The sequence below is a fragment of the Notechis scutatus genome, chromosome 6, assembly GCF_049901735.1.
Source record: "Notechis scutatus isolate UNSWTSFEM ecotype Mainland chromosome 6, rNotScu1.2, whole genome shotgun sequence".
Classification (NCBI taxonomy): Eukaryota; Metazoa; Chordata; class Lepidosauria; order Squamata; family Elapidae; genus Notechis; species Notechis scutatus.
Genome location: NC_142014.1, coordinates 65,746,103 through 65,759,755, shown reverse-complemented (window position 1 = coordinate 65,759,755; position 13,653 = coordinate 65,746,103). Strand labels below are relative to the sequence as shown.

Here is a 13,653-nt window from a genome sequence, read left to right as displayed (position 1 = left end):
TTGTAAACATTTGTAAAAATAAAGGTGGGATAATCAAATGGAATAAAAATCCTTCCCATTAGCAGAGAGACTGGGCTGTCTTAGTCAATCATGTTTGAGAGATGCGTTCTGGGTTGTTAAATAAGTTTGTAACTGAGGAAATTTTTTCAGTTTTTCTCACCCAGTCTTTTACTTAGAGGAAGAGGAGGAGGCTAGAGACAATTTATTGGGTTTAGATTTTCTTACAACATAACTGAAGGGGAAGAGCTATGCATGACTGAGTAAAAGAACTTTCTCCTCATTTACTCAGAATGAGTAAACGATGGCTGTTTTAGATTATTGCAAGGCAAAACATTCATGCCTATTTTTGTATCAAAATACGGCATCTGGAAATGATCAAGAATTCCCTCATTTCTTTATCTTGAACTCTTTCAGTTCTCCCTCATCCCCCCATCAAGGAAACCCTCACCCAGTTTTGGTATGAAAAAACCATGCTCTCATTTGGCAGTTCAGATCCTCTGTGTTTATACCACGAAGCGTAATAGCAAATGTTGTGAATAAAGACACATGTTTCTAGGCTTATCTGTTGCCAGCCTCGAAATACTGCCCACACCTTGGCAGGATTCCCCCTGCCTGTCAAACAGATGGTTGTTGCTAAAAATTGAGGATTTACTGCATTCTGATTTGTTCCTTTGAACGAACTTCTAGTTTCCAGCTAACTTCTTGTTGCTGTTGTTGCAATGGCCAAAGGGAACAGCCTGTGAGGATTAAAAAAGGGTGGAAGGAATCCTGGTTTTTTTTCTCTACAAAATCTAACACACTTTGGGAGTTGTTGTAAACTGGAAGCCAGGATCTAAAACTGCATCACTTCACTGTCACTTATTATTGGGAATGGAAATTAAGGAAGGAAACCAGTCTGTATTGTTTACTGTGTCTACCTCCAGTTTTGCAGATACATTTTACTGCTAGTGCAGAGACGATTGTATAACTTCCAGGATGGGCCTACAGCCTTGGAACCCAGTTGCTTAGCAACCAGGGAATATTCATTCTCAACAGTAGCATTGTTTTGAAAGCTAAGCAAGCGTCCTCATGTTGCCTTAACAACTGGGCACAACACATTCCCTTCTGGAACTTATCAGCAAAGTGAAGGCTCATGCTATCTTCTTTTGCTGATTAGGTTATAGAAGAGCAAGAGAACAGATATATATCTCTCTCTCTCTTTATGCTGAAAAGATCAGGGGTAGATCAGATCCGTTGAGATTATTGCAGAAGACTTAGACAGCACAGGCGATAGTGATGGATGTGGGAAGCTACAATGCAGGAACCTCTGGAGCAGTGTTTTTCAACCTTAGCAACTTTAAGTTGCCTGGACTTCAATTCCCAGAATTCCCCAGCTGGCGTTGCCGGCTGGGGAATTCTGGGAGTTGAAGTTCACGCATCTTAAATTTACTAAAATTGAGAAACATAGTTCTGGAGGGTCAGAAGTATAAAATCTCAAGGAAGTGAACTTCTTTGCAGACTGGTGGGGAGAGAGTGTTACTTTTGTGTTACCTAAAGAAACGGCAAAGGCTGTTCTGACATGGCCAGAAATAATTCAGAACTGAAAGGCAAATCAGTTAGCACAATAAATAAGCAAGAGAGGAACTGTTCCCAAAAAAACAATTCAGATTATAGCAATATGTCAGAGATTTTTAATACATCATCTGTCAAACCCAGGGAAATCAGGAGATCCAGGCAGTTCAAATGGGTATAAAGATTTATTGTAAGCTTAAGCTCCCTACATCTGAATCTGTACTACTAACGGTCAAAACAATTTGGAAGTAAATAAGGAATTCATGATGGGCTGGACTTAGATCTCTTGTGGGCACAAAGGAACTCATGAGTGATGACATGTCGGGCTCAACCTCCCTCAGGCTCGTCTCCTACATTATCATTGTTACCTGATGAGGTGCTTGGAATTTACCTGACATATAACTGGCCCTGCATAACTGACCTGTCTTTCCAGTCCCTTCTCCCACCCCAATTTCAACTCTACATCAGTTTAGCTACTGTAGACATGTCGTGAGCTTCAGCTTATGACAGTTTATTGACTTTAAACACAATGTGTTCATCAGAGAAGGTCCTTACTCAGAGAAGATTCTTGGGGATTATTTTGCCATTGTAAACTAACATAGAATATAATGGAATAACTGAGTTGGAAGGACTTCTAGTTCATCCCTCTGCTTGGGTAAGAAACCCTACACCACTTCAGACAAATGGTTATCCAATCTCTTCTTAAAAACTTCCAGTTTGGAGCATCCACAACTTCTGGAGGCAAGTTTGCTCCATTGATTAATTGTTCTAACTGCCAGGAAATTTCTCCTTAGTTCTAGGTTCCTTCTCTCCTTGATTAGTTTCTACCTTGTCCTACCCTCAGGTGTTTTGGAGAATAGCTTGACTCCTTCTTCTTTGTGGCAGCCCCTGAGATATTGGAACACTGTTATCATGTCACCCCTGTTACTTCTTTTCATCAAACTAGACATACCCAGTTCCAGCAACCATTCTTTATGTGTTTTAGTCTCCAGTCCCCTAAAGGACATGACTGTCCTCTTATGGTATGTTGCTTAGAAAGACTCAGATGGAACAAGAAGGCCCTGTAAGCACTTTTCTTCTTTGAATTATCCAATTGTTTCCTTTGGCATCATTTGTCACATGATGCAATGGCCACTATTTTATTACTAAATCAGGCTCTTCCATATCTGCCTCTTGACAAATACAAATTAGAAATGTCCACTAGTGCAATGGGATTGCCCGCCTTTATGCTAAAGGATTATAAAAGTTAAAATCCAATTTATCTGGGTAATAGAACTAGAAAACCTTTTCTAGAACTAGAAAACCTTGAATTACGCCGTCTTCGGTCTGACTTAAGCATGGTATATAAAATCATACATTGCAATGTCCTACCTGTCAATGAATACTTCAGCTTCAACCATAACAACACAAGAGCACACAATAGATACAAACTCAAAGTAAACCGCACCAAACTTGATTGCAGGAAATACGACTTCAGCAATAGAGTGGTCAATGTCTGGAATACTCTACCCGACTCTGTAGTTTCTTCCCCAAACCCCAAAAACTTTAACCTTAGACTGTCTACTATTGACCTCACCCCTTTCCTAAGAGGCCTGTAGGGGTGTGCATAAGCGCACCAACGTGCCTACCGTCCCTGTCCTATTGTTTCTCTTATTCTTTTATTTTTCTTATATGTACCCATTTCATGTATTCACAACTATGTATACATTTATACTTATTATCTTGTAAACAATTGGCAAATCAAATAAATAAATAAATAAATAAAATAAAAATATAAGGGCTTTTTATGGCCAGAAGTCTCCCTGAATTTAGTAGGCATTTACTACCAAGTTGATTCCATTGTTATTAGTCTAATGTTTCAATAAAAACTCGAATGTTCGCCTTTCATTTCAGTTTTATAAATATGCATTTTAGTATGTCTGTCATCTTGAAAGGATTAGCTCTAAAAGTCTTCATACAGAAGTTGAGGTAAATAAATATGAAAGGTTTCTACAGATTTTCTATAAATTTGTCAGTACTAACTTTTTTCTATCATCATTTGACTATATCTAATGATTTGGATAATATCCCTTTTATTTGCTTCTTCATATGTGATCAATATTAATAATGACAGCATATTGTACAGAAGTCTGAGAGACCTGGTTTAAAACTCATGAATAATCCACTCATGAAGGTGATAAAATTGCTTCTTTATTCCTTGGACCAGCCTATCTCAGCCTGCTGATATGTTAGGCTACAGTTCCCATCATTCAGAGTATCTCACATTTGCCTAATGTCTAATAATACAAATGTCTCTTCCATTGCCCATGAAGGCTGGAGATTAAAGCAGCCATAATCCAATTTACCTGAAGGTAACAGGTAACATTCTAAAAAAAATGGTAAGAATTCTAATCCAGAATCGTGAGAAATATTGAATGATTGGAGGGTTAAAGAAAATTGGTTTAAGCTAGCAGATTCCTATGGAGAGTTTTAGATTGCTTTGAACTCCTAGGGAAGATGTACAATTGAATTTGAGGCCAGAGGGGTGGCTTTTTCTTTATCTGACTGGTTTCTGACAGCATGAGTTTATATGAAGTTCTCTTTTGCAATGGTCAAGGAGCTGATCGTTTTACTGACAATATTGAAGATATGATTGGCTACAAACCCTGGCCCCTGATTAAATACTGCTGGCTCTACTTCACACCTGGTCTTTGTCTGGTAAGTACATTGACTGTGTCTTTTACACATATATGGCAAGGGTGCAGTGGTGGGATTCAGATTTTTTTTACTATCGGTTCTGTGGGCGTGGCTTGGTGGGCATGTCAGGGGAAGGATACTGTAAAATTTCCATTCCCTCCCTCTCCAGGGGAAGGATACTGTAAAATCCACACTCTCTCTCCACCCCATTAACCTGCTTTCCAGCTCCGTTCTCCTGTGCAGGGCAACAAAAGAAGACCCAGCCAATCAGCTGGGACTCAGAGGGCAGAGAATAGAAGGGGGCGGGGCCAGTCAGAGATGGTATTCCGAACTGCTCAAAATTTCTGCTCCTGGTTCTACAGAACTGGTCAGAACCTGCTGAATACCACCTCCGCATTGGTGGTGATGGTGTAGAAAAAATCCTTTAATTTCCCTTGCCTGAAATTACAGAAATATTACTATTAATTATTGTATAATTCTTTCTATTAGCATAGTTCACTGTAGTAATTCTTGTTAGCTATTTTTAATTCAGTTTAAATATTTTTACATGTCATGAGCTATTCAGGTGGCTCACAATGAGATGCCAAAAATAGGAATCTACAGAAAAAGAGATATACAGATACAAATATACCTTGCAAATGCATCAAAGGGGTCCTTGGTGCTCTCTGAACTTGGTGGTTTTCTTGCAAACATTTTATTACCAAACTAGGTAATATCATCCATTTGGTAATGAAATGTTTGCAAGAAAACCACCAAGCTCAGACAGCACCAAGTAGCCCACAGTTAAACCTCAGCTACAATTATACTCTTCTATTGGTACTTACATCAATAGATGGCATAACACAAAATGAAGGAAGTTTACAGGTAAATAAAATGTCATCAAGACTATTTAAAGAAGATGGCTGTAGTTAGGGGAGTTCCAGGATAAAGGAAGTGCAATGCAATGCAAAAAATAAATAAATAATCTACAACATCATGACCTGGGAACCATAAATAATGACAGGGTGTTTAGGATGATCGCTTTGGATTATCTGAATGAATTACAGGTTCATCTTTGAGGAATGACCCTTCAAGTTTCCAGGAAGTAAATCACATAGGAGAAGCAGGGGTACATAGATGGACCCAAGACCAGGTTCTGTATGTTTCCAAAGAGAATATAAACAGAAAAGTGGAGAAAATTCTTATAAGCAATTAAAACCTGCCTTCTGACAGTTGATTGCTGGTTCAGCATCCTTTATGCCCAAGCATAAAGCCCAACATCTCTGTTAAATTGTGTGTCTATTAAATAGGTTGAATATTTTAGCAATCTTTTTAGTGCATGAAGTCCCTTTTTGGCAGGCTTCCAGATTCAACTATGGAAACTTACAAACTCATATCCCATCTAAACAACGGAAAAGCAGTGGAGGAGTTCTGATTCTTGCAGAATTTAGAAAAAAGCTAATGCAGAATGGCAGTCATCTGTGTTGGTCTTCCCCCTCACACATATTGAGTGCAGTTTCCAGGTGCCTAAACATTGGTATTATTGCAGTTCCAATCATTAAGAAAGGCAATAAATCTAATCCTGCTATCCATCTGATCAATCTCTGAAATGTTTTAATAAACCAGGTGCCAAACATCCATGTGAGAAACTCAGTGATTTTTTAGAAAAAGAGCAAGTTTTGACTGACTAAGAAATACATTTCAAGAGAGAACAAGCAACTATTGAATACCTTTATTTTTGTAAACCATCCAACAGAAAAAAAATGATATTCTTTTATCTGGAGGCTTCCTTGTTGCTGCCTTTATAGATTTGAAAGTTTGATCTCTAGGGAAGGATTGTGGTAGAAATTATTAAAGACATTTATGGATTTCTGTCTTACTAGATTAATTATGATGCTTTACAAGATATTTATATGTCGATTGTACAGTAAGCAGAGTTGTTTCAGTCCCAATTCTCACTATAAGAAGAAGAGCTGTGGTGGTGCAGTGGTTAGAGTGCAGTACTGCAGGCTACTTCTGCTGACTGCCGGCTGCTTACAATTTGGCAGTTCAAATCTCACCAGGCTCAAGGTTGACTCAGCCTTCCATCCCTCTGAGGTGGATAAAATGAGGACCCAGATTATTGGGGGCAATAGGTTGATTCTGTAAAATCACTTAGAGAGGGCTGTAAAGCACTATAAAGTGGTATATAAGTGTAAGTGCTATTGCTAACTAAGCAAGGTTGTATTCTGGCCCCCTTTTTAGTTAATCTTTATTTAATCCACTCCTTAACTCAGACCCTAAGGAAAACTGAATTCTATCCCCTAGTGCTAACAAAAGAGTTTTTGTTTACACCAATGATGTGATCAACTTCTTGAAGATCTTGAAGTTGGTATTCATAAGTTTACAAGCTTCAAATGCTTATTGTGGAGAACAAAAACTAGGAATTAATTGTAGTAAATTAAAAGTGATTATATGCACAAAGCAATGAATTAAAGTCATCCATGAATGGAAAACTACCTGCAATTTGATTGAGGAAATTAAGATCTTTAAACATCTTAACATTTAATGTCTTAGGAATTATGTTTCAATTTTCTAATACCTGGAAAGGGTAAGAAAAAAATATATTTCATCTCATGCAGAAAAAAAAATTCTGATGTAATAATTAGATTTGCCAGCCAGCAGGGAAATAATTATGTTTCCACTGCAGTCTCACTTTATACTGTAGAGAAAAACTGCTGAGCTAATACTCGATGGCATGGAAATTGTGTCTATAAAGATATCAAGAAATTTGAGGCAATTCAATCCAAGTCCTTAAGAGCGATGCGCCATGTCCCTTGCTGCATTTCAAGCACCAGCTTGAAGCTGGACCTAGGTTCAAATAGCTTTGCACCAGGATTTTCCAGCGGATATATTTCCTAAAATTAATTTGGGGGAAAAGCGGCCTATTGCATCGAGTTAATCCTTGTCAACAAGTATGATTCCTCATGGACATGTACCATAGCTTCAAACTTGACCTCTTGTAGATTCTGAGGTCAGTCTGAGAGAGCCTTGCAAGTGATCTAGAATCACAGAAGGAACAGAGGAGCAGGATTTTTTTTTTTTTTATCACTGCAACACTGACCTTTGTAACCTTTATCTCTTCTGAAATATTTATACAAAATTCTTCCTCTCCTTCACAATACAGCCTGAAGACTTGCCAGGTTTAATGACAGGCCATCAGGGGTTTTGAAGGGAAAATACAGCAACCTTCCCTTTCTCAATCAAATCCATCCCTGTATGGAAAGTGTTGTGAAGTCAAAATAATCATGTTGTCAGGATTCCAACACTTAACGCCATTTAAATCATGAGTCTAGCCAAACTCCAAAAGGATTTATTGGGAGTTAAAAGATGCGGGCATTGCCTGGGTGTATCTGACTCTGAGACACATAATTCATAGTCAACCTTGGCCCTGGTTTCCCTCCACCCCCTGGGTGTATCATAATTTATATTCTCCAATGGGACACATCCATAGCCAAGATTAATCAATCATGCTCTCCAGTTAGAATTTTGCACGGCAGAAACTTCGGTCACCTAGAAACTATCTTTGAAAACATTTATGGAATGCAAGCTACCAACTGCTTCCCCCTTCCTTTCTATTAGCAACTCTAAAAGACCACAGAAATATTTTATGAGTTGACACATGTTCTGCTGAGCTGCCTAAGAAATCATGCATGGCACTCTGGATTAATATAACCATTCCGGCTGTAACCATGGAAGAGTCCTATCGACTTACAGCCATTCCCTTAGTAACCACTTACAACAGCACTGAAAAAAAGTGACGTATGACCATTTTTCACACTTACAACCATTGCAGCATCCCCATGGTCATGTGACTCATGACCATGGCTGTGTCCCAAGGTCATGTGAACATATTTTGCGGCCATCTGACAGGCAAAGTCAATGGGGGTCTGTGCTCTCTGAGTTTGCTTGTTTTCTTGGAAATATTTTATTACCCAAACCAGGTAACTTCATCAATAGTAGTCAACGAGGAAGCCAGATTCACTTAACAACCATGTTACTAACTTATCAGCTGCGGTGATTCACTTAATCACTGTGGCAAGAAAGGTCATAAAACGGGGCACAACTCGCGTAGCAAATGTCTCACTTAACAACAGAAATGTTGAGCTTAGTTGTGGTCGTAAGTCAAGGACTTCCTATATTCGGGGGTGGGAAGCAAAAACAAAAATGGGGAGCTAAAACCCAAAGTCTGAGCAGAAGCCAGCAGCTACTTAGCAGATCTTAATAACCATCTCAATCGGAGTTGACTATAGACACTATTTGCTCAAGGCTGAAAAAGGGTCATGCTGAAAGACCTTGATTAAATGTACTTTTTCTTCTCCTTAATTATCTCTTACAGATGTTTTCTAATTTATTACTGCATACCTGTCACGCTGTTTGTTCTTGTCATCCTCAGGCTACCTTCCTGTTTTCACTCATTAGATACCAACCCCTCAAATACAACAACGTTTATGAATATCCTCCGTGGGGGATTGCAGTGGGTTGGGTGTTGGCGTTGGCTTCTATGATCTGCATACCATCTTATATTATATTCAGCTTCCTGAGAACCAAAGGATCTTTCAAAGAGGTAATAACGACAGAGCTTCTCTGAGGTCACAGAACCTTGTTTGGTTATTTTACATGATCATTCATAAGAGAGAGAATTGACAGGTTCTTTCAGGCCATTTGTGTTACTGAAAGAGATGTATTCTGTATCCTAGGACAATTGTTTTTCCAAGGTAACATAAGCCCTAAAGTAAAGCAACACCATAAAAGCTGGGTTGGTGCCTCTTCATAATGGAAGAAAGTCAGATGCCTTTTGATACATGAAAGAACTAACTAACAAAAGCAAATTTGGTTACCGTTAATTGTAGAAGACTAAACCCATAGTGTAGGGGTGTCAAGCTCGGGTCCAGGGCCCAGATGTGTCACACACTGGCCATGCCCATGCCCGGTTTAGCAAAGGGGAAAAAGTCACAATAGGTCACATGACACCACTGTGACAACACGAGTTTGACAGCCTTGCCTTAGTGCTTCGAAAACTTCTTCATAAAGGCTGTTTGTGTATTTTAATCTAGTTTGTCTGCCTCTTGTTCTGAATCATCACTGCCATTATATTGATCAAATCAAGTGGAAAATATGTGCAAATAATCAAAGATAGAATGGAAAAATAATTCCCAAATCCTTAAGAAATGTTTCACACCTCAATCCTTTTTCAAGCTGACAAAATGCACTTTTTATTTCTTCTAGCTATGCATTTTTTTGTCTTCTAACTTAGAAACTTAACACTGTGCAAATGATAACAAATCAAAACCCAGTCACTGCCAACCATAGATTATGTTGCCTAATTGACAATCATGGTTATAATTATTGCTCTACCTCAGAAGACTGAGGCACAGAGCAAATGGGATGCAAGTTAAGAAATACCTGTAAAATTCAAAACTTGCTTTGGGTTATAACTATGGTTAATATAATATGTTGCAATAACTATAGGTAATCATTGGTTGAATTCACAAATCACACTGATCCATAATGTGAATTGTTTGGTTTCAGCATTATAAATAATGCATTCGTGACAGTTTAATTTTACATGTTCAACTACTACGATTTATCTAACCACTGAAAAAGTCCTGGATTTCTGTTTCCACAAACCATGATTAAAATAAACCACAGCAGAAGCCAATGTGTAAACCCAGCCATTTCTTCTTGTTGATAGATGTTTCTTCACTGATACATGTAGATTATGGGATGACAATAGAGGAGAACAATAGAACTCAATACTTTCATGCAAATGAACATTTATCTCAGTGGAATAATTCGAAATGCAATTCAGTTCAAAACGCTGGGAAACTGTCATGCCCTTGTTAGAGTCAAACTCTGAGGGAGAGGAGGAACAGCCGACAGGGAGTGGAGGTGTGGCTCCAGAAGTTGTGGAGGAGGCTGGGGAAGGGCAGAGGCCAGTTGGGCAGTCAGAGAAGGAACCAGGGCCATCCCCTCTTCATCCTAGGACATGCAGGGAGGAATGGAGAAGGCAACAACTTGGCTTACGAGAGAGGAAGTGACCATGATCCTCCTCATTAGTTGTAGCTGGGAAGAATAGTATATAAGAGAGACGGTTAAAACACAGCGTTGCCAGAAGCAAAGCGTGTGTTATTCTGGGCTGAAGTTATCTTGGTTGGCGTCCTTCCAACAGACTGTGCCTTATTATCTCCTTGAAGTTGGTAATTACTTATCCTGGTCCATTGTGGAAATTCCTTCATTGTAGTTTGTTTTGGTTTTTTATTTCACCTCTATCTGCTCATTAAGTTCGGACTGTATTGCTTTCTTTTGAAGACTATTTTTGAATACGTTTTATCTCCAACTGAGAATTATTGAACTGTGGGGCGAAGTTGGAGGCATTAAAGGACATTTATTTATGTTTTGGAGTTTGTTATGTTTGTGTTACACTCTGGGTCATCACAGAAACTCCACACAAATCCTGAAATAAACCTTAGAGCAATGTCATCCCCAAGACTTTAGAAAGGTGATGCCATGTCCCCAGAATGTTATTTACTGATTAAGGATACCAATGTAATAACAAATGACATTATATGTCAGCCCTGGTTTAATATCCACCTAACGTGGATAACATGAGACAAAGACCCAGAGAGCAAAGGAAAGGAAGTGAAGCTTAAAGCAAAATATGATAAAGAGCCAAAGCAACCAAGACTAACAATTGTTGAAGAGGATGGAATTTGCAGAGGTGGCTAAATTGACTTCCTTGATCAGAGAAAAGAGAATGTCTATATATACTGCCGACTGGAAACCTCTTACAGGATTTCCTCTTTTAGTATATACTTTTTGCATCAAACAGAAACAGTTGATCTTATGATTTGTGGTTTTGAGGAAAAACCATAGATAGATTATATAGATTGTAGGAAAAAGTAAGGTGTTTTGTAATCATAAAGTAAGAGATAATTTTGTATTTGTAGTTATAACCACAGCAAAGGAAATCAGAAATGCTCTTTTTCTAGTTCTTTCATTCTTTCTTTTTATGCTTTTGACTTCTTTCCTGTTTTTTTCTTTTTTTCTTTTACTTTGTATTAGTTCTTGCTAGTTTTTAATCTCCTTTTTATAATTTTAATTAAAATATTAAAAACCCAATAATGATAAGCAGACAGCAAATGCCATCTTTGCAAAGAAGCTGAAGAAATAGTGGAACACCTAGTTAGCTGCTGCAAGAATTTGCACAAACTGAAATCCCATGAAATTAAATGGGATTTATGCTATGTATGTGTATGATTCCATCTTAAACCAAGAATTAGTTTCTTTGAGTTTGAAAGTTCTACCCGACATTTTCTCAGAAACTGAAGGTCAACCAGAATATATGCAGACACAATTCATGTATTTCTAGATTAAAAAATTTGTTCTGAAATGACAGCTCACATATCACTTATGGATATTTAAAATAATCTTCTTTTCAGCAGTTTGATTTATATAGGGCTACCCGGGTTGTTGCTTTTATTGTTAAATAATTGGAAAACAAGCTCTTGCCAATTTAACTCAAATCTTTCCCTCCAAGGGTTCCAACCTTGGCAGCTTTAAGACATGTGGACTTCAACTCTCAGAATTCTTCAGCGAGCCTTGCTGGTTGGGGAATTCTGGGACTTTACGTCTACAAGTCTTAAAGTTACTAAGGTTGGACACCCTGTTCTAAGGTCCATTTGTTCTCACGTCTGGCCACTTATTTGACACAAATAATTTGTCTGCATGTGTGTGTATGCCAGAGTTACTCCTTCCTACATTATGAACCTTAGTTTGTACCTTTCTATCATTTGGAGCCTAAGCTTGAAAGAAATAGTAGAGTTACCAAGATATAATTATTAGCCATTTCCTCTGAAATCACCTTCATTTGTTTGCTTACATGATACATAGATTGCAGATGTTCCTAGGAGTGTGCAGTGGCCTAGAGGTGGAGCTCTTGCCTCACAATCAGGAGGCTGTGAGTTTGATCCTAAGTGGAGGCTGATATTTCTCTCTCTGTGCACAATGAGAATTTATCTGCTAAACAAAACTCTGCATTGGTGATAGGAAGAGCATCCAGCCACTTTGCTAGCTTCATTCAGTTGCCCAGACAAGGGATTATGGGGTCATTAAAAGATGATGATAGATTGCAGATACTCCTCTGAGATAGCACCATAGTATTGGGAGTCATTTTCAAGTTACTTTTTAACTGCCAACCTGGCAATCCTTCAGCCATCATCTCTCAAAATCTCAGCAACTGTTACGTCGGGTCGTGAATTCAAATTTTTCAAATTCTTCATCTAGACAATATTCCAATTGAGGAAATCTAATCTAAAAAAGTCTTGTGCTCTTAGATCACATTTTTGTTTTTAAAAAATAGGATCAATCCAGCATGTGGAGTTTACCTTAGGTTCAGGGAGAGGCATTCTCCATCCCATTTTGCTCTGCAAATGTATATTATGGAATGGAATGGGGAAAACCACATAGCATTAAATCTAGGGTAGAATCCTTTCAATCTGAATATGGAACAGCGTAGGTTGAGTCTGAATTGAGCTTGATGTAATAGACTGTAACAAGACTAAATGATGAAGGTGAGGGGAAAACATAATTTATATTGGGGTTGCTTTTTGCAATTCAGTTTATTGTTATTGCCAGAGGCCAAAACAAACAGCACAGAATATAATTAACATAAACAGCTGGAACAAATGTTAAAACATCAGTTATTACACAATAATTAAAATAAAAAAATCCATTTGACCAAGAGTAAATTTTGTGCATCATTTAATAGAAAAGTAGAGATGCGGAACATCATAGTGAGAAAATCTGTTAATTAATATTAGCAGAAGTAGAAACTTTTAAAATTATTTCCACAGAGAAAAGCACAGCCAACCCCAGTTTTACTCTTCAAACCAACATTTGGTTTATGAACATTCTACAATCCAAGTACCTTAAAAACATATTAGCCACCACCAGTGAATTTGATTATAGGGCTCATGTTGGGTGCTATAAACAAATAATATAAGTACTATAACTACTAATATTTCCATTTGCGCAACCATTCTGGAGAACATAATCATTTTACAAAAATAATATTGAAATACTCTAGAGAGCAGCCATACTGTTCTTCAGTACATATAACTCCTGGAGTACAGCAATTTGCATCGGAGGTGGCCTAATCACATCCATCTGGCAACTTCTCACATGATAAAGCCTCCCTTTGAATGTAAAGAGAATCTCTTAGAAAACATCAGGAGCTGTGAAAACGAAGAGCTCTTATGTTAACTGTAGTAAGGAGAGGACAATATTTTGTTCTTCGACATAGAGCAAATTTGATCTCAAATGGGTAGAAATCTACATGAGCAAGCCAGAGTTGCACAAGGACCTCTGAATTTGAGTGGAGGCTTCTTGATTGTTGGGTAACGCAAT

At 38.1% G+C, this 13,653-nt stretch overlaps 1 protein-coding gene across 3 annotated transcripts in view; it reads left to right on the top strand.

Moving 5' to 3' along the window:
• Positions 1–13,653, top strand: part of LOC113428880 (sodium- and chloride-dependent betaine transporter-like) — an 81,917-nt gene that overhangs the window by 65,751 nt on the left and 2,513 nt on the right. For all 3 annotated transcript variants that reach the window (XM_087968574.1, XM_087968575.1, XM_087968576.1), the window contains exons 13-14: positions 4,148–4,248; positions 8,642–8,812. In XM_087968574.1, coding sequence (XP_087824700.1) covers positions 4,148–4,248; positions 8,642–8,812 — 272 coding nt within the window. The remainder of the gene's footprint in view (positions 1–4,147; positions 4,249–8,641; positions 8,813–13,653) is intronic.